Below are 22,212 nucleotides of genomic sequence, written 5' to 3'. Positions count from 1 at the left end.
CAGTGGTCCCCCCGTATTTGCGGGGGATGCGTACCAGAACCCTCCCCTGGGAATAGTTAGAACCCCCGAATGTTTGGAACCCCTATAAAAACGCTAAAAACAGCCTATTTTGTTAGTTAAAACTCAAGAAAAACCCATTGAAAATATTTATACTTGGTTTTTTAATAGTTTTATCACAAAAAGTGCATTTTATGATGAAATTTCTAAAATAAACCAGGAATTTGCGGATATTTCTCATAGAAAAATACCGCGAATGTGCGAATTTTCCGCGAATAATGTGGGGAAACGTTCCCGAGAGAAATCCGCGAATGTGTGAGTCCACGAATGCGAGAGGTCCACTGTACATATCAATATAATACATACAGTCTTAATTTAAATTCAGTAATGACGTTCGACTCCTTAAAAGTTTATATCAAGCTTAAATAATAAACTAAACCTCTACAGTGTGTAGAAATACGTTAGACTTAGAAATTAAGCACCTTGTTTACAATTACATCCTGTCAGTATCTACCATATATGAAAATGATCAATTTTCATAAACACACTAACAAGTCTTACCGAATGTTCCTCAGCATAAACACAAATTCCACAGGGACTCCTGGATCCAAATGGATTAAGTCTTCCTGCAAATACTCAGCAGCTGGTTCAATCACTTCTAACTGAGGTGTTTCCCTCTCATTTTTTCCTAAGAATTGCCTCGCAAGTCTTCGAGCCAGGAGACGAGAAGGTAGTGGGCGAGTTGGCATGTTAGCCTTGACCTAATAAGAGGGAAAAGGGGTTGTGATAGAAAGAGTCATACTTGAAATGAATAGGACACATTTAAGACTAAGGCCTAAGAGGGGAAAATCATCTGCTGCTAATATATGAGTGCTTCATGAAATGCAAAATTTGCTTTAAAACTTTGTTCTTGATACTTTACAGTTGGCTATTAAAGGATTAAACACAGTTGTTCAACTAGAAACTACCGAAAAAGTAAGTCTTCCTTAATTTGCACCAACCAGCAAAATCAGAAGGAAGAATTCACAAAAATAAAAGATTATCACCAGGACACAAAACTGAAAATTAACCCTTCGATATTACCTTCCGAAGCATTTTTCTACCATAAAAATAAATCTTGTCTCGTTTTCGGAACCTCGGTCGGGTCCCCACGCCAACGAAGTCCTTGACATCATCAACTGTAAGAAAATAGAATGATTACTCTCATCAGTTATGCCTTGTCACATCAAGTCCTCAAAACAATCAAATAATGAAATTCCAAGTCAAAAACCTAGTTACCCATTTTCCTGTCATAAGGAAAACTGCCCATTGTCAGTTCCAACAATTTTTGTGATACTTACTCCAACTTCTTCCTCCAATACTTTCATAGCCTGTCCAACATGTAAGTGTTCCGTGAAAAAAGTGTATCCCCTTTCCCTCAGGAGTCTATTTGTATGTTTTAATAGCCTCATTCTACACAATGGTGAAGGTAGCACAAAATTCAGTTGCTTGCTGAATTTTCATTTACAGAAATGAAGTTTTTATGTTAAAACAAAGTTTAATGTATACTTACCTGGCAGGTATATATATAGCTATATTCTCTGTTCCACCTGGCAGAAATTTTCTAAACTCGCGGCAAACGCTAGTAACCTATTAGTAGTTCAGGCAACTACCACCCCGTTACCGTGGCGCTAGCGCTAGGAACCGTTCCCAATTGGGCCAGATTTTCTCTGAACCCTGTCTCCTGAGGGGAGGCGGGTGGGAATTAAATTATATATACCTGCCAGGTAAGTATACATTAAAATGATATTGTTATGATACAATAAAGTTTGTTCATACTTACCTGGCAGATATATATATAGCTGTATTTTCTGAAGTCCGACAGAATTTTAAAAACTTCCGACACACGCAGTGGTCGGCCAGGTGGTTAGTACCCATTCCCGCCGCTGGGAGGCGGGTATCAGGAACCATTCCCATTTTCTATTCATAATTTTTATTTCCACTGTCCCCTGAGGGGAGGTGGGTGGGTACTTGATTATATATATCTGCCAGGTAAGTATGAACAAACTTTTATTGTATCATAACAAAAATAATAATTTTGTTCATGAAACTTACCTGTCAGATATATATATAGCTGAATCCCACCTTTGGAGGTGGGAAGGGACAGAATAGAAGGATTTTGGGAAACAAATGCATGCAGATGATTTACATCTTGGTTCCACCTGTTAGCATAGCTGGCTTCGTGGTTACTGCCACGTAAGTCTGCTTGTGCTACTAGAGTTTGCCAGCGAGGTAGAGACCTATATAGCTGTGCACTCCAGAATGATCTGTCAACAGGGGCGAGACCACGACGTGACTAGACCATATTGACCATACCATGAGGGCTAAGAAGTAAATAAATATATATATATATATATATATCATCACCATGACCAACCTAGCCAAAGTTAAGGTGTGTTAACTAAGGCTTAAGAGTTAAGAAGTCGCCGTTGTCGGCGACTCAACAACTAAATTAAGAGCTCTTCCTAACCATTTTCTACAGGATAGGATGAGTGGTACTTCTTGCCCCCAAGATTGTGTCTGCAGACACGTATGGCCCTAGCGAGCAGCAGATCTCATATGCCATCTTCACATCTCGCAGGGAGTGTGAAGTGAACACAGAGTTGCTTCGCTAAAACATGGTACTCAGGATGTTGCTGAGTGCCATGCTCTGTTGAAATGCTTCCGAGGCCGCGCCCCTCACCTCGTGAGCATTCAGATAAAAAGATTTCAAATCTTTGTGACAAACACAATGAAGGAGCATTTTTGAAAGAACTCCTTAACACTAAAGCCAGGCTGTTCTTCGATATGGGCAAGTCTGGTCTTTTTCGGAACACTGCAGATTCCGCCCGAATGACTTCGACTTTCTTGAGTTTTATGTAGATAAAACTTGAGAGACCCGACAGGGCACAGGACTCTCTCTGGCTCCTGCCCACTAACTTGTCGCCATCCTTGCTTCCAAGCTCCTGGCCCAAGGACAAAACGGGTTACCATTCTTAGGCCACAACGGAAGGGTTAGAGAGCACACCGCCTTGTGTTCTCTAAAGCCAAAACTTGTGACGATGGCTTAAAATCTCACTAACCCTCTTTGTCGTATCTAGGGTGGTTAGAAGAAGGCCTTCCTGATCAACATGCCAAGAAGTTAACAGGTAGGAGAGGTTCGAATGCTTTGACATCAAGAACTTCAGACTACGTCTAAGTTCCATATTGAAAGCTTCGATCTGGACATGCACAGTCAGTCCGTCTGTACTAAAGTCAGGTGACCGACCAGTTGACCAGTCAGACGAATCAAGGACAGCAACGCTTGTACCCTGAAGACCATAAGGCCACTATCTTTCGCTGAAGGATGAGTGTCTGGACTGCCTGGGCGATTCAATCTAAGCAAACCTTGGGGGTGTATCAACGCAACCCAACGTCGTCAGCGAATCAACTCCTGACTCGAGCTTCTGGTGCCAGGAGAAAGGAGCGAGGAGCAAAAAGGCGATTCAGTCCCGAAGGAAGAATGCCTGACAGTCCAACCTGGTCTCATGTTACACGATCATCGGGGGTGTATAAACGCAACCGACTTCGTCAACAAGAAACTCAGGGCTACTATATGTCGCCTGATCTCGCACGAGTGTCTGACTCCGAGAAAACAGGTGAGACAAAAAGTAGATGGTGAGCAAGGTTCGAGATTCCACAGAACTCAAAGATCGTGAAGGGCTTTGTTGTTTGACAGACGCAAATCTCTGAGCCAAAGGCCAAAGGCCGTCAACAACATATTTGCGTATTCTTTAATAGTTGTGACTGCCAGCTTATCCCATTCTTCAGACGGAAATGGAAGACGGTAATCTTATTCCTGTCAACATCTCGATAGCCTGAACGTAGTCAGACTCAGAGCGGAGATGTATATAGGTAGTTATAGGTACCTTTCGAGTTAGAGTAGACCGACTCTCTCTCGGAAAAGGTCCTTGGAAAGTGAACTAGGAAGTATGTGACCTCTGTGAATCCAGGATCCTGAAGGCCAACATGGGGCGATCAGCGTCATTGTCGCTCCCTGTGACGTCATAAATCCTCTTATTACATTTCCTAAGCGATTGAAAAAAAAAAAAAAAGGGGAAAAGGAGACTAAATATCCATCCCCGTTCAATATCATAGGATGGCGTTTAATGGTACCGATCCCGGATCGAGAATAAGGGAGCAGAAAAGAAGAAGCCTCTTCGTCCTCAACATATCGAGAGAAGAATGAAAGGGCGTCCCTAAAGTCTCCACAACTCTCAAACTTACTTCTAAAGAAAGATTCCACTCGGAAGTCAATAGTTGCTGCCGTCGATCTAGACGATTCGTACGGACTTTTGCAATCCTGTAACGAACCTCTAGAGGATCGTTACATTCTACGCCTGTTGTTATAATAGGCTTTCTCGTAAACTCGAACAGGGACCGAGAGAAGATACTTCTTAAGATATGAGAGAGCTGTGGAATATCAGAGTTGATCTGGACCACTGGTTCCCAAAACTCGTTACGAGGACTGGAGGGACTACCGAATCGCTTTTACTTCTTTCAGATTAAGATCCAGGACATCTGAAACCCTATCCAGATGTCTGGCACCTTCTTTCTATCACCTTAGGTGATAAACGCACTGAGAGATGTTCAGAATCATTCCTAGATCTTGAATAATATTTCAGTTTCCCGTAGGAAAAAACTGTGGTCTGAATTGCAGTCTATTTGGGGAAACAAACTTCTTCAGGAAGGAAATGGTCCCCAGGCAAGCTCATCCATTCCCCTCCCCGAGTATGCTTTACTTCCCTAATAAGGCTGCGCTTTGCCTAAGCAGGAGACATATAAAAGTGCAATGTTTTGCGGTAGACTCGTAGTTCTATACCGTGCGGTAACGAGCACCGAAAGGATTAAGAGATAACTCTGTTGAACATAGTAAGGCAAAACGAATGCAACGTTTATTCATTCACGTAAGAAATCCCCTCAATCTTAGGCTAAGTCCGTGATTGTAGGGCAGAGATACAGTTAGTCAGTCAATCCCGCAGGAGAGACGTAACCGCCAGCACAAGAGATTACGGTTATCAGTCAATCCCGCAGGAGAGAGAGACGTAACCTACCGCGCATGACAGCGCCCGATCTGTTACTGGCTCGGTTGGACTGGAGGACAGACACAGCGTGACAGCAGCAGCCAGCAGCTTACGAACGTCGTCTCTTAACTTTATGTCTGGGTTGCCAGCTACCCTATTCTACGAAGAAATAGGTCCCGTTATTTTTTTGAGCAGAAAGACTCTCAAGCTGGTATATTTAAGCGAAACAGAAAACGCTAAATATATAGATGCGTTTGTGTCGTCAGAACACTACCATACAACGGTAAAAGATAAATCGGAAACTCCTGGAAGGCTGCAGGGAGTAAACGATTAACATGTCCTTAAAATAGACAATAGACCTCTCGGTTGCCATCCGAAGAGGTAACTACAGCAAGCGTATATGACTTGACAACCAGAAGTAAAATAACGCAAGGCAAAATATGAAATTATATCACAATAAAGTTTTTTGTTCATACTTACCTGGCAGAACATATATATAGCGTGAATTTGGCAAATACATCTACATACATATCTGACAGGCAATGTTTCAATGAACAAAAACATTAAGAGAATCGAAGCAAAGTCAGCTCAAGCTTTCTTATGTTACTGGACATAAGCGTTCATTGACGTAGTCTACAAGTCTATTTTTCTTGTACGAGTCTGCGAATGACGAATGAGAGCTCTTCGAATCTTGTCCAATAAGAGCTTATTCGCTTACGCAATATCAAGTTAATGAGATGTTTGTCAATGAGAACTAACCCATTTACGGGACAAAGAGATATTTTGTCAATGAGGGGATACCCACTTACTTGACAAAACGAAAGTATATTGTCAATGGGGGAAAGTCACTGAATTGACAAAACGTAATCCAGGGAGTCAAGCATTTAATTTTCCGATTCCCGTCTCAAACGAGGAAGGGGCAAGAATCCTGTTAAGAGACTGGGCTTACGGCAGGTAGAACGACGATGTTCAATTCGGCAGCGTAGTCCCGACTAGAAACTAACAAAATCTATCATCTGAAAAACCCTTTCAGATGGGCTAAAAAGCTTGCAAAATTATCCTGGAAGAGGAAGAAACTCTCCAACCAGCTTCCTCTCCCGTATCACAACTAATGCCTGCTAAAGCTTAAAATTTATTGGCAGTATGGCAAAGGAAGTCCTGTCTTGCGCTTTCCTGAAGAGCGTCCTTTTGATGAGTGCCTTTGCAAGAATCCCACTGAACGTTGCCGAGAGTCCTGACGTGCAGGACATCGAGCCTTACATAACCCGTAACTGCCTTATCGCAAAGTCTTGACTGCGGTAGTGGCAACTTAAATTTATTGGCAGAATGGCAAAGGTTGCGGTAGAGCAAACGAGATCTTCCCTTGAGCTTTCCTTAACTCCATCCACCTATGCGAAAAGCAATATTAAATGACAGAGACCTCTTGAAATTCACGAAACCCGATGTCTTGCTGGGGGGTTTCGAAGAAGAAGTTGTCTGTTCACTTTAAACTTCCTCCGAAGCACTGCCTACTTCACATTCTTTGCAGGTGAGGTAGAAGGTATCACCGGAGGTAGAGATAAACATTCTTTAGGCCCATATCTGAAACAAGAGCTTGAAGAGTTCAACAGAAACGTTCAGCCAGGCGACACCACCTGGCGTGCGCTGGTGCACGCTCTGGAGCGTCCACTGGAGCGCGCTCGGCGTCCACTGGAGCGCGCGCGTCCACTGGCGCGCACTCGGTCCACTGGCGTGCACGGATGCGCCGCGGCGCGCGCCTGGAGTCCATCCGAAGCGTCCCGGGCGTCCAAGCTCTCAAAGCTTCCTGCTACTATGACTTCTCTTACGTATTTCTCGGTGGAAAGACGGACACGAGTTCAGGCGACGTTCGCCTTCTTACTTCTCACTGAAAGCATAACGAGAGAGAGAGAGAGGACGTGAAGCGTCCTCTTCTATAAGCTTCTATTTAGAGGGTGCGCGAGTCCTTCCGAAAGCTCCAACCCCTGCATGGGAGGACGCTTCGGAGGACGAGAAGCAATCTTTCAGGATTCGGTGCACGCGTCACAGCACTTTGGCAGTCTGGGGATTTTCATCAGAAACTGCCGAAGGGCACGCCAGATCGGTGGGGGTTCCTTGTAACCCTCCTTAGGCTTTCGACATGCTCCCTCCCCGGGTCCTGGGAGTCAAGCAGAGGTCCCGGCCTAGAGGCGAAACGAGGCCGATCTGACGCACCCTCCACTACACAAGGGGTATCACTGCACTTCTGCACTTCACTTTTACTCTCTAAAGCAAGCATTTCTTTCGATTCTAAGATACGAATCGAAAGAGTATCAGAGAAAGGGCAATTCCTCTACAGACACTGCTTAGGGTCCGAAGGCAACACTGCAGGGTTAGGATTGTAACAATTACAGAAGTAGCACTTCACAGCAATGAAGGAGAGCGAGCACCTCTCGTAGACATATTCATAGCCCGTAGGCCATACTACAGGGTTAGGCAAAATAAAGTCTACAGGAAGGTTAGCACTCACGTCACTAGACTGTACCTGTTAAGGCAAAATAAACTACGGAATTCATCACTACTGACTTTTGTTACTGATTAATTGCGTACATACGAATGCATACGTCTTCTTACGGAATTAGACATGTTTACTGATTAATTGCGTACATACGAATCATACGTCTTCCTTACGGAATAGACAAAGCTCACACTCCTTACATGACAAATCTCAACAAAGAAGCAAGACCCATACCCCTCGTACATACCAAGTGCGGATCTACCGAAGCTTTCGGTAGCCACAACCCTATCTTTGCAGACAACCCCGTCTGAAACTAGCCTAACTAGATTCAGATATTTTATGCAAAAATGAATCAAATTCAAATCAATTTAAGATAGCGTATGCCTAGCCACAAATCCCACAAATCCAAGTAAATAAATCAAAAGACAATTAGGATACTTAGCGGCAATGAAGTTTCCAAAATCCTAAGACGGAGGTACTGAAAACAGGTGTTTTCAGCACCAGCGACAGAAAAATTATGAATAGAAAATGGGAATGGTTCCTGATACCCGCCTCCCAGCGGCGGGAATGGGTACTACCACCCTGGCCGACCACTGCGTGTGTCGGAAGTTTTTAAAATTCTGTCGGACTTCAGAAAATACAGCTATATATATATCTGACAGGTAAGTTTCATGAACAAACTTTGTTTTAACATAAAAAACTTCATTTTAATGTATGACACTTACCTGGCAGGTATATATATAGCTGATTGACACATTTGGAGGTGGGTCAAAGACAGCAACGTTATTAGAGTATAAAATATTATTAAATATTATTAAAAACTCTAGGTTCCTTACCTGCTAAGGTAGCTGACTTCATAGGTCCTGCCTCTAAGCCTGCTTAAACCTTAGGAGCTCTCAACAAGGAAGTGTCCTGTATGTTTGAAGAAGCTAAGACTGGAATGACAACTGGACGTGACCAATGTGTTGACAGAACCGTACAGCCCTCTTATGCCACGGCATTCAACAGCTAGTAAAAGATCATTTACCTGAACTACACACACACCATCACAAAATAATACTAACAAGACTGATAAAAGTACCGAACACTTTTCTCAGACGACCAAAAAACCCAAACACCATCACCTAATAAAATCAACTAGCTTAAAAGAAGGTTATGGGGTAGTAACTCCTTTGCCCAATACTGTACCAGAGGACACGTATGGGACCTAAGCGTCTGACAATTATCAAAGGTTGTCTGAATATCCCTAACCTAAGATAATGAGACGCAAATATTGAATTAGTTCTCCATGTGGATTCAATAACTTCCTTGAGGGCTAAATTCTTTTTAAAAGCTAATGAAGTCGCAACTGCCTGACTTCATGAGCCTTCACTTTCAAAATCCCAAAGCTTGCTCTTGCACAACATATGAGCTTCTCTAATCAACTCTCTCATGAAGAAGGCTAGAGCGTTCTTCGTCATGGGTCTACTGGGGTCTTTAACTGAAACACCACAGAGCATCAGAATTCCTCTGATATCTCTTGTTCTTTCCATATAAAAACGCAATGCTCTCACTGGGCAGAGAACTCTTTCTTGCTCGTGACCCACTAACTCAGACAGACCCAAAACTTCAAAGGATCTTGGCCAAGGATTAGCTGGATTCTCATTCTTGGCCAAGAAACCTTCTTGGAATGAACACACTGCGTTGCCATGTCTCCATCCCACCTTCTTCGATATGGCCTGAAGCTCACTAGCTCTTTTAGCGGTTGCCAAAGCTACTAAAAAGATAGTTTTCTTAGCAACATCTCTCAGAGAGGATTTCTCTAAAAGGCTCGAATTTGCTAGAAGTTAAATACTTCAAGACCACATCGAGGTTCCAAGCAGGAGTTGGCCTGCATTGTGGTTGTTTCTTTGTACCAAATGACCTAATGCAGATCTCTAAGGTCTAAGTTTATTCGAGATGTCTAGATCTCTGTGTCTAAACACTGAGGTTAGCATACTTTTATAACCTTTGATTGTCGAAACTGACAAACCCAATTCCTTCCTCAAGTATAGAAGGAAATATGTTATTGTTATAATACAATTAAGTTTGTTCATACTTACCTGGCAGATATATATATAGCTGTATTCTCCGAAGTCGACAGAATTTCAAACTCGCGGCACACGCAGTGGGCGGCCAGGTGGTAGTACCCATTCCCGCCGCTGGGAGGCGGATATCAGGAACCATTCCCATTTTCTATTCATATTTTATCAGTGCCACTGTCTCCTGAGGGGAGGTGGGTGGGCACTTAATTATATATATCTGCCAGGTAAGTATGAACAAACTTAATTGTATTATAACAATAACATTTTGTTCATGAAACTTACTTGGCAGATATATATATAGCTGAATCCCACCTTCGGATGGTGGGAAGAGACAGAATAGGATTTGTAGGAAACTTAAATTAAGTAGATGATATACACCTTCCGGTTCCTCACCTGTTAGCAAAGTAGACTCTGTGATTACTGTCACTTCAGCCTGCTTGTGCTTAATCAGAGTTGCCAGCCAGGTGGAGACCTGTAGTGCTGTGCGCTCTGGATGCTCTGTCAACGGGGACGTGACCTCAATGTGACAAGAGCATAGAGCCATACAATGAGGGCAACGAAGCAACTGACCACCACCTGACCAACTATCCAAGACCCCCTGAACACTAAGCTAAGAGATGGGAGGTCTTCACCAAAGCCTCACCACGACCAAAAAACACAACAACTAAAACCTAACCTAAACCTAACTAAGGGATAGGGAGAGAGCTACCTTCAGCCCCCAACGACTGTGTCTGCAGAAACGTATGCCCAAGAGAACAACAGTCCTCGTATATCGTTCTCACATCTCTCAAGTAGTGTGAGGCGAATACTGAATTGCTCCTCCAAAAGGTGGGCGTCAAGGATGTCCTTGATCGCATGTTCCTTTGGAAGGCAAGCGAGGTTGCGACAGCTCTGACCTCGTGAGCTTTCACTCGCAAGAGGCTCAAATCGATCTGTGTGGAAGACGAATGAGCCTCTTTAATGACGTCCCTCAGAAAGAATGCCAAAGCGTTCTTGGATAATGGTATTATTGGGTCGTTTTAACCGAACACCAGAGATTATCTGAGGGACCTCGTACTTCTTTAGTCTTGTGGACATAAACTTTAGAGCCCTGACAGGGCACAGGACTCTCTCAGGTTCTTGGCCCACAAGGCTTGTCATACCCTTGATTTCAAAGCTCCCTTGGCCAAGGGTTCGACGGGTTCTCATTCTTTGCTAAGAAAGTGGGACTCAATAGCAGACAGCATTGTCCCCTTTGAAGCCCACTCTCTTACAAATGGCCTGAATTTCGCTAACTCTTTCTTCGCCGTCGCCAGAGCAGTTAGGAAAAGAGCCTTCTTAGTCAAGTTCCTAAGAGACGCTTCATGTAGAGGTTCGAAAGGACTCGACATTAACAGTCTAAGGACTAAATCCAAGTTCCAAGAAGGAGGCCTCGCCTGAGGTATCTTGGATGTCTCAAATGATCTCTGGAGATCGTGAAGATCCCTGTTATCAGACAGGTCTAGTCCTCTGTGTCGGAAGACTGCCGACAGCATACTCTTATATCCCTTGATGGTCGGGACAGCCAGCTTCTGTACATTTCTTAAAAATAGCAGGAAATCGGCTATCTGGCTCACAGAGGTAGTGGAAGAGGAAATTCCCTCCTTTCTACACCATGCCCTGAAGGAAGCCCACTTCGACTGGTAAACAGCTCCGAGGACGTTCTCCTAGCATTGGCGATCGCCTTTGCAGCTGCCTTTAGAAAACCTCTCGCTCTGGCCAGCTTTTCGATAGTCTGAACGCAGTCAGACCCAGAGCGGAGAGGTTTCGGTGATATCTTGCGAAGTGGGGCTGTCTGAGTAGATCTTTCCTCCAGGGCAATGTCCTCGGAAAGTCTATGATGAATGACATTACCTCCGTGAACCATTCTTGCGGGCCACATCGGGCGATCAGGGTCAACCTCGTCCCCTCCGATGCCGCGAACTTCCTTACTACTTCCCCATGATCTTGAATGGCGGGAAGGCATACAAGTCTAGGTTCGTCCAGTCCCAGAGCAGAGCGGTCTATCGCGACTGCTCCCGGATCCAACACAGGGGAGCAATAAAGAGGCAACCTCTTTGTTCTCGACGTCGCAAATAGTCGACTAACGGACACCACAGTCTCCAGAGCTCTCGACAGACGTCCTGGTGCAACGTCCATTCCGTCGGCAGGATCTGATCTTGTCGGCTGAGAAAGGTCTGCTCTGACGTTCTGGACTCCTGCGATAAATCTCGTCAGGATCCTTATCCGTCTCGCATCTGCCCCACAGCAGAATCTCCCTCGCTAAATAAAACAGAGGACGGGAGTGGGTACCTCCCTGCTTCTTTAGGTACGCAAGGGCTGTGGTGTTGTCCGAGTTGACTTGGACTACTTTCTCTGCAACCTTTTGTTGGAAGAACTGTAGCGCCAGAAAAACCGCCGCTAGTTCCTTTACATTGATGTGCCAGGACACCTGTTCCCCCCTCCAGGTGCCTGACACTTCCTCCCCTCCCAGTGTTGCTCCCATCCCGACACTGAGGCGTCGGAAAACAACACTAGGTCTGGGCTCAGAAGCTTTAGGGACAACCCCTCTCGAAACTTCCGAGGATCTAACCAACCATCTTAGATGGTTATTCACCGATTTGGTGATGAAAAGGGTCGCATTCAGATCCTCTCTGACTCTCCATTCGTCTGCTAAGAAAAACTGGAGAGGTCTGAGGTGTAGTCTCCCAGGGAAACAAACTTTTCCAGCGAGGAAATGGTTCCCAGCAGACTCATCCATTCCCTCGCCGAGCAAGCTTCCTTCCCCAGGAAGGCCGAAAACTCTCTCTAAGCCTTGCAGCTGTCGTTCCTGGGACGGAAACGCTCGAAAAGCCACTGAATCCATCTGAATCCCCAGATACACGATGGACTGTGTTGGGGTCAGATGCGACTTTCGAGGTTGACCAGAAGTCACAGGGACTTCGCCAAAGCCAAAGTGAAGTGAAGGTCCTTCAGACACCTTTCTTCTGACGATGCTCTGATCAGCCAATCGTCGAATACAGGGACACTCTTATTCCTGCAGAATGTAACCATCTCGCTACGTTTTTCATGAGCATGGTAAATACCATCGGAGCCGTGCTTAAACCGAAACAAAGGGCTCGGAATTGCCAAACTTTGTCCCTTAGCATAAACTCAGAAACTTTTCTTGAAAGAGGGTGGATAGGCACGTGAAAGTATGCGTCCTGTAGGTCCAAGGACACCATCCAGTCGCCCCACCCGGTCTTAAGGCTCCTAGAACCGACTGAGGTGTTTCCATCTTGAATTTTTTCTTTTCTACGAAAAGATTCAGGCTGCTTACGTCCAAGACTGGACGCCACCCCGACGACTGCTTTGGTACCAGGAAAAGTCTGTTGTAGTATCCTGGTGACCCCAGGTCTAAGACCTGCTCCACCGCTCTTTTCATGATCATTTGATCCAAAAGATCTAAAAGAACCTGCTGTTTCTCCCCTTGATACGACGGGGAAAGATCTCTGGGAGTCGTAGAAAGAGGAGGAGGGTCCACAAAGGGGATCTTGTACCCCTGTTCCCATATCCTGAGGGACCACGCATCTGTATCTCTCTCTCTCCCACGCACCCGCAAAGAAACTTTTTAGCCTGCTCCGACAGGCATCTGAAGGACTTTCTTCTCACTTAGAGGATTTAGGTTTGAAGGAACCTCTTCCTCTTGCAAGTCCTCTACCCTCGAGGAGCAGCTCTCGAGGGAGGAGCGCTACGAAAGGGTTTAACCTTCCTAGGAGGTCGTCCAGACGACGACGTGGTAGGGACTGCGGGACGTCTTGAAGACTGGGCCAAGAGATCCTGGGTAGCCTTCTCTTGTAGGCTCACTGCCAGGTCCCTTACCATAGCCTGGGGGAAGAGATGGCTCGAAAGAGGTGCAAAGAGAAGCTCTGCTTTCTGCGATGCAGAAACAGACCTCGCTGTAAAATTGCAGAAAAGCGCTCTCTTCTTGAGGAAAGCAGTGCCGAAATGAGACACTAACTCTTCCGAACCATCCCTGACGGCCTTGTCCATGCATGACAACACATTGGGACAGCTCCCCCAGACTCAAAGAATCAGGACTCCTAGATTGAAGATCCAGGACTCCTAGGGCACCAGTTTAGGAAGTTAGACTTTCCAGAGTCTTTAAACAGACCTTTCATGTGATGGTCGATCTCCGTTGGTGTCCATGAAATCTTAGCGGACGAGGGGATAAAAGGGATCTCTTCTGGGCGTCTACCAGACTAGCAAAGTACCCTTGGGAAGAAGACGGGATCTTAACTCCTACTTCAGATTTGGTCTCATACCCAAATGCCGCCTTTCCCACTGAGTCTTGAAGGAGGAAGGGCGAAAGTCGACTTGCCCTGATCCTTCCGACGTTCCATCCAATCCTGCAATTTCTTGAATGCTCTCTTAGTGGACAAGGAAGTCTTCATCTCCACCACTTCCGAAACCTTGCCCGACTTCGAAGACGAAAACTGAGAGGGAGGAGACTTAGGAGCTGCAGGCTGGAACTTCTCACCAAACAAAGAACGTAAAAGACGAACCAGCACCTTGTAGTCGGAAACCGACGAAACTGACGGCTGTTCTTCCTCCACTGAGTCCGCCGGACTACTAAGCTCTCCTTCCTCCCGAAGAGCAAAGGAGGAGATTGAACCTCTGGAGAGGGCGTGCGCCCAACGGGTCTAGCCTTCAACAAAGGCTTTCGAGGAGACTAACATCAGCCTCTTCAAAGCGACCGACCCTTCTGTCGATCTTTAGGAGCTCGAACACGAAGAGCGTCCTGACCGCGCTGCGCGTCAAGAGAGGTTACTCTTAGTCTCTCTTGAGGAGCGTCCTTACGTTTCACGCCCAAGCGTCCAGCTTTCGCTTTCAAAGCGTCCTTCTGAGCGCTCTCGAAAGCCTTCTCCGACAGGCAAAGCGTCAAGCAAAACATCCCGACGAGCGTCTTCAAAAGCGTCCTCCAAGGCGTCCTGCCGAGCGTCCTCAAAGGCGTCCTGACATGCGGGCGGAGACAGAGACGAACGAGGAGACGGAGAAGGAGACTGCCCTCGTCCTCTTGACAGGCAGTCTAGCGTCCTTCCTTCGCTTAGGCTCAACTGCTGCTGGGCGAGTCTTCCGAGCCATTAAGGCCGACAATTGGTCTTGAAGCGACGCAAGAATACTCTTCGTAGGTGAAGAACCGAGAGGAGGTGAAGGGCTGCGCCTGCGATATGACGAGGGGCGGGGGACGCCTCCTTCCTTTTCTCAAAGGTACAGCAACCTGCCTCTCCGAGGCGCGAGAAGAAGCGCTTTCTCAGCGTCGTCCTCGTACTACGTCCTAACCTCTCTTCTGTGGAGGAAACGCGTCATACGACGCAGGCGAAGACCGCAACGAGAGCGGAGAGAGGGGACGTAAAGCGTCCTCCCTAGGAAAAGTCCGTTTTCTTTTAAACGGACGCGAGTCACTCCGAGCGCTCCACCCCTTGCGCGGGGAGGGCGCCTCGGAGGACGAAAAACAGTCCTTAAGGATGCGAGCCTGAGCACGCTCCTTGGCAGCCTGGGAAGTAGCAACAGGTCCTGCCGAAGGGACGCCAGATCGGTGGGGAGCCCCCGTAACCCTCTTGCGGCTTTCGACATGCCCACTCCCTGAGTTCTGGGAGTCCGACAGAGGTCTAGACCTAGAGGCATTATGGGGCCGATCTGACGCCCCCTCCACAACACTAGGGGCACGATCACACACTTTACTCGAGCCGTTTTCAAGGGCCAACACTTTGGACTCTAGAGTGCGTAATGACTCTAGAATCAAGAGAAAGGGCATTACCTTCTCCATTGACACAGAACTAGGGCCCTCAGGCAAACAACACAGGATTAGGTGAAGCAAATTCTACTGGTGTTAAAATAGGAGAAATGTTACTTCCCTTACCTTTCGTAGAACCGCTCTTGGAGGAAGACCTCCTGATCCTATCGCGCTCCAACTTACGCCGATAGGATTCATACACCTTCCATTCATCCTCAGTCAAACTTTTGCATTCAATGCAACGATCAACCAGCAAACAAACATGCCCCCCTACACCCCATACATACTGTGTGGGGGTCTACCGATGATTTCGGTAGCCTTCCCCTGCCATTCATTCTCACCCACACCTCGAAGCTCACTGAACTTGATCCCGACATCACGTTCATAGAAAAGCCAATCCAAAATCCAAAAACAGTCCACTATCGCGTATGCCAATCCAACAATCCAGAGTCAAAACCAAAAGTCAATCCAGATACTTATAACGAGTCAAAATCCAAAAATCCTGGGCGGAGGTCTGTAAACAGGTGTTTACCGACCGGCGACAGAAAAAATATGAATAGAAAATGGGAATGGTTCCTGATATCCGCCTCCCAGCGGCGGGAATGGGTACTACCACCTGGCCGCCCACTGCGTGTGCCGCGAGTTTTGAAATTCTGTCGGACTTCGGAGAATACAGCTATATATATATCTGCCAAGTAAGTTTCATGAACAAACTGCGATTTGGGTCACAGAGGTACTGGATGAAGACACTTTCCTGTTCTTACACCACTTCCGGAAATTCTCCCACTTCGACTGATATACTGTGATTGTGGAGGTTCTTCTGGCTCTAGCCACTGCACTGGCCACCTCTCTAGAATATCCCCTCGCTCTGACAAGACTTTCGATAGTCTGAACGCAGTCAGACCCAGAGCGAGGGTATTCTTGTGAAACCTGTCGAAGTGGGGTTGTCTGAGTAAATCTACTCTTAGAGGAAGAGTCCTTGGCGTATCTATTGTCCATTCCAGTACCTCTGTGAACCAACTTTGGGCCGGCCAAATCGGGGCTATTAAGGTCATCCTCGTTCCTTGGCTCTCCCTGAACTTCTTCATCACTTTCCCCAGTACCTTGAACGGAGGAAAAGCGTACAGATCTAAGTTTGACCAATCCATCAGGAATGCGTCGACCGCCACTGCTTCCTGGTCTGGAACCGGAGAGCAATAGGTTGGTAACCTTTTTGTTCTGGCTGTCGCAAACAGATCTACTACCAGACGGCCCCACAACTTCCACAGGCTCTGGCAAACCTCCATGTGCAACGTCCACTCCGTCGAGAGAAGTTGTTCTCTTCTGCTCAACAGGTCCGCACTCACATTTTTCTCTCCTTGTATAAACCTGGTGAGCAGCACGACACTTTCCTCTTCCGCCCAAAGCAGAACTTCCTTTGCCAACTTGTAAAGGGGAAAAGAATGAGTCCCTCCTTGTTTGCGGATGTAATGCCAGAGCCGTGGTGTTGGCCTGAGTTGATCTGCACTGTCTTGTCTCGAATCAACTCTCTGAAGTGCTTCAAGGCCAAGAAAATTGCCATCAGTCCTTCCTGTTTATGTGCCAACTTGTTTCTTCCTTGCTCCAAAGTCCCGACACCTCTTGAGGGCCTAATGTCGCTCCCCAACCCATGTCCGACGCGTCGGAATACAAGACGAGGTCTGGGCTCTTCTGCTGAAGCGACATCCCTCTTTGCTAACCTGCCTGGAGTTAGCACCACTTTTAATTCCTCCTTCACTTCGGCAGAATTAGAAACTGGAAGGAATCCGGTTGCAATTTTCTTGGCCATGAATCCTTCAGGAAAAACTGTAGAGGTCTCATGTGCAGTCTTCCTAAAGAAATGAACCTCTCTAGCGAAGAGAGTGTGCCCAGTAGACTCACCTCTCTCTTGCTGAGCATCGGTCTTTCTTTAGAAAGTCCTGCACCTTCCGAATGCATTGGGCTTGCCTTTCGGGGGGAGGGGGACGGAAAAGCCCGAAAAAGTCACTGACGATATCTGAATCCCCAAATAAACTATCTGTTGTTGGGGATTCAATTGAGACTTTCCATGTTTTACCACCAGACCTAGGTCTTTTGCTAAGTTCAATGTTTGATTCAAGTCCTCCAGACATTGACTTCTTGATTGGGATCTATCAACCAGTCGTCCAGATAAAAAAGACACTCTGATCCCTCTTAAATGCAACCATCTCGCCACATTGGACATCATCCTCGTGAACACTTGGGGGGCTGTGCAAAGGCCGAAGCACAGGGCCTTGAACTGAAAGACCCTGTCCTGAATCACAAACCTTAAATACTTCCTGCTTCCTGGATGAATCGGAATATGAAAGTATGCGTCTTGTAAGTCCAGGGTCACCCATCCAGTCCCCTGGACGTACCGCTGCCAGTACTGAATCGTTCGTCTCCATAGTGAACTTGGTCTTTTCTACGAAAAGATTCAGTTGACTTACATCCAGAAACTGGCCTCCAACCTCCTGAGGACTTTGCAACCAGGAACAACCGGTTGTAAAATCCCGGAGATTCGTGATCCAGAACAGGCTCTATGGCTCCTTTCTCTAGCATGGGAAGCTACTTGCTCCCACAGAGCCGCTTTCTTCACTAAATCGTTGTAATTTGCCCCGAGGGCTCTCGGAGATGTTGCGAGAGGAGGTTTCTTCAAGAAAGGAATCTTGTACCCTTCCCGAGCTACGTTGACAGCCCAGGGATCTGCCTTCATGTTCTGCCAAACTTCCCAAAAACCTTGAAGTCTGGCTCCCACTGTCGTCTGGAGGACTGATATCTCATTCTTTAGAAGTGGTCTTGGCTCCTCTTTTAGTGGGTACTCTCTTACCCCTAAAGGCGGGTCGAGCGAATGTTCTGCCTCGAAAGGGCTGTTGCGAAGGCCTAGTTTCCTTTGGAGTTTTCTTAACCACTTGGATGGTAAGAACTTCTTAACTGAAGACGAGAGAAGATCTTGAGTGGCCCCCCCTTCTAGAAAGGGAAAGAGAGCTATATCCCTAATCACCTCTGAAGGAAAAAGCTGTTTCGAAAGGGGAGAGAACAGCAACTCCGATTTCTGAGAGTTAGAAACTCCTTTTGAAGCGAAAGAACCCAACAGCGATCTCTTCTTTAGTACTCCTGCTGTGAACAAAGCCAGTTCATTCGTTCCGTCTCTCAGAGCCTTGTCCATGCAGGACATAATGCTCTTAGCTGTTTCTATATCCTGCGAATCCTCTTCTTCTAGGGAGTTCGCCAGTGCTCCCAAAGACCAATCTAGGAAATTGAAGACTTCGAAAATCCTAAAAATCCCTTTGAAAAGATGGTCAAATTCGGACGAAGTCCACCAGACCTTAGCAGACTGTAACGCCTGTCTGCGTGAGCTGTCTACTATACTGGAGAAGTCCCCCTGGGAGGAGGCAGGTACTCCCAGGCCTAGACTTTCTCCAGTAGCGTACCATACTCCTGACTTCGACGCTAACTTAGCTGGTGGAAAAGCAAAAGAGTATTTTCCCGCTTCTTTCTTATCCTTCATCCAGTCATTCACACGTTGAAGGGCCTTCTTCGCCGAAATTGAGAGAGTCATCTTAAGGAAAGAGGACTTCTTTGGAGTCCTAGTCTTGGAAAAACTGCGATAAGGGAGATAAAGGAGCTGTCGGTTTGAATTCCCCTTCAAAAACTAGAAAGAAGACGTGAAGTCCGACCTTGTAATCTGAAGAAGGTTCCGTATTCTTTTCCTCAACTAATTCCAATTCCTCTTCTGCTGATGAAATGTCTTGCAAATCACTGTCGTGTTGACGCTTCGCTGACGGAATAACGTCCTGCCGCCTGCGTCCTGCGGCTAACGAAGAATCGACGTCCTGCCGCCTCTCGATGTCCTGCCGCCTGCGTCCTGCGTCCATCGTAGACACATCTGCTTCCTGTCGCCATGCGTCTTACGTCCACATTGATCCCGAGTCCTCGACGTTTGCGTCCTGCTTCTTCCGAAACCATTTTCTTCTTCCTGCGTTCTGCATCCTGAATAACCAAGCGATCGCCTGTCCTCGTAGCGCCAGTGCGTCCTGCGTCCTCGGCGAACGCGTCCTTGTCTTCCCTCTTAGAAGACTTAACGGGGGAAGGAAATCGTCCTTCCGCCTCGAAGATGCCTGCACAGGCGCAACCCAAGACTTCACAAGAACTGCCAGCTTGGACTGCATTTCCCTTAAGAAACCCTTCGTACTATCTTCCTGAATGGCAGAGGACGAAGGAGGGGAGGATTACGAGCGGGACTGCGACGTAACGGAGAGCGATCTTGTACTCTACCCGACGGAGAAAGACGAGGGGAGATACACAAGAAGATGGAGGAGAGTCTCTCATCGAAATCCAAGGACGAGAAGGACGTACTAAGTCCTCTTTAGCACGAAAAATCCTCTTATTTTCCTCTTGATCGGAACTGCGTCCCCGTCTTCCGAGGAGGACAACACCTCAGGACTACTCCAAGCCTCACGATCTTGAGCATGTCTCTCGAGAGCGGTTGATGTCCTGAAAAGTCCTCTTGAGGGGGCGAGACACAACTGCATACCGACGTTCCCGCTCGGAAGTCGAACCATCCGAGGACGCACACTTCCCAGTTACGCCTTTTCTGCGGCGAACTGCAACAGCCTGGGAACTTGCAACAGGACTGTTCGAAGGGACGCCTTGACCGCGACAAAACCTCTCTCGCCTCCCTTCGACTGTCGACATGGCCCTTCCTCCCTTGGGTCTGGGAGCTTGACAGAGGTCTAGGTCTAGGAGCACGAGAGAGACGATCAGACGCCCCCTCCACTACACTTTCACTGACATCAAAAGCACTAACTTTATCCGTAAGTCGCTGTATCTGGTCGCCATGGACGCAAGGGCAGCAAACACCTTCACAATATGTGTATCGTTCGCCTCCTCCGATACAGCAGCGGGCGCAGGAGATACCTGGGGAGAAGGAACTACCAATTCTACGTTAGAAGGAGCTGGAGAGGAAATACATTCACTCCTTTTACTAGAAGAATTCGACTTCTCACTACGAGAAACAGATCTCCTTAACACGATCTTTCTCAAGCCTCTCAACATATTTCATAAATATCTTCCATTCCTTCTCTGATAAATTCTACATTCAAAGCACCTATTCTCCCAAGTACACACATTCTCTCTACACTTCTTACAAATGGTATGAGGGTCGACCGAATCTTTCGGCAACCTTACCTTACACCCTCTTTTACACAAACTCTAAACATACTTCCACTATCAGACATCTTTAAAGAACAATCCAAAGCGAATGCCAAGCTAACGTTTCCGAGTACAATACCAAAGATCCATGAAAAGTCAGCAACGAGAATGAAAATCCTAGCAGGGAACCAACCAACAATGTTTGCCGGTTTCGTCTGGCAGAGAAAATCTGGCCCAATTGGGAACGGTTGCCTAGCGCTAGCGCCACGGTAACGGGGTGGTAGTTGCCTGAACTACTAATAGGTTACTAGCGTTTGCCGCGAGTTTTTGAAAATTTTCTGCCAGGTTGGAACAGAGAATATAGCTATATATATACCTGCCAGGTAAGTGTCATACATTAAAAAATATTTTGAATATAAAAGCTACAAGGATGAATAATACATACCAACGTCATTTTGTGCAAGGAACCTACAGCCCCATATTGGATATAGAAAATAAATTTGTAAACACTGTACTGTACATGGCCAAAAATGATTTAAACTATGCTTCTACACATTAATGAAAAGAGCTGAATTAGGTAATAAAATATTACAGCAAAAATCCCCAATTCCTTAGGCACAAGAGTAAAAAACTGAAAGGCATAAGGTACTTTACAGAGCAAAGCTTAGTCCTGTTGTGTGAATAACCTACTTATCTTTATTTTACAATTGTTGGGAAGGTAAAGCTGTTGTTCAAAATTCAAAGTTGATTATTAGCATTCATAAAAATCACTGTTTCTGTAATGTGTATATAAAATGCAATACACTATATGAATCTAAAGAGAACCCAGTGCTTATATGAATTTCCATTATTGGAGTGGAAAGAATCTAGTGGTGAACATTAATCTTTTTCAATCAAAATTAACAATATAGCATAATATTTTATAAACATGATTATTTACAGCAAAATAAACCACAATTATATTAATTAAGATTGTACTTTACCTTTATTCTTTAATTCTCGTTTTATTTCATCTGTTAACTCTTTTGGAGATGCTGTGCGTAGTCGACACATCATTAACACACACCATACAATCAGGATGCATGTTGCCAATATAAAACCAGCCTAAGGAAAGAGGAAACATGATGATTATAATCAAACTTACTTGGAGAAATAGGAGGCTTATAATCTTAGTAAAAAGAGCAGATCTGACTAGACTTGTATTATAATTACACCTTTATGTCTCAGCTAAAAATCAATAAAATATGACAATAAATGAAAACCTACCTGCTAAAACTAAGGAAAATACACAGTAACCAATCTGAAATTTGCACATTTTAGTACTGCCTAAACAGTTCATCGCTTCCTTAACCACCACAGCTCGGGTTTGGTATATATATGATCACATACAGCTTCGGGGGCAGTGGACAGGTATTGTAGCTACGTATATGAACAAGATTTGGCGTCATACAGTTTGAACAAGCTTTGCCGGAAATAATTTTCCTAGTTCCATATATCACTCTTGGTTAACTCTTCAGATCACCCTATAAGAGTGTGAGTGAGCTGAGGAGCCCTCAGTCTTGCTCGAGGTAGTAAGGGGGAATGAAGTCAATCACAAATTTCAACCAAGAATGCATTATAAATATTTTACAATAA

At 45.9% G+C, this 22,212-nt stretch overlaps 1 protein-coding gene across 3 annotated transcripts in view; it reads right to left on the bottom strand.

Annotated features, from left to right (window-relative positions):
• Positions 1-22,212, bottom strand: part of LOC135227103 (neuropathy target esterase sws-like) — a 97,946-nt gene that overhangs the window by 70,271 nt on the left and 5,463 nt on the right. For all 3 annotated transcript variants that reach the window (XM_064266962.1, XM_064266961.1, XM_064266963.1), the window contains exons 2-4: positions 21,561-21,681; positions 1,081-1,175; positions 559-758 (exon numbers count right to left, since the gene is read on the bottom strand). In XM_064266962.1, the coding sequence (XP_064123032.1) occupies positions 559-758; positions 1,081-1,175; positions 21,561-21,681 (416 nt within the window). The remainder of the gene's footprint in view (positions 1-558; positions 759-1,080; positions 1,176-21,560; positions 21,682-22,212) is intronic.

The sequence above is a fragment of the Macrobrachium nipponense genome, chromosome 15, assembly GCF_015104395.2.
Source record: "Macrobrachium nipponense isolate FS-2020 chromosome 15, ASM1510439v2, whole genome shotgun sequence".
In the NCBI taxonomy this organism is placed as follows: Eukaryota; Metazoa; Arthropoda; class Malacostraca; order Decapoda; family Palaemonidae; genus Macrobrachium; species Macrobrachium nipponense.
Note: the sequence above shows the minus strand (reverse complement) of the source record. Positions and strands in the feature narration are given on the sequence as shown.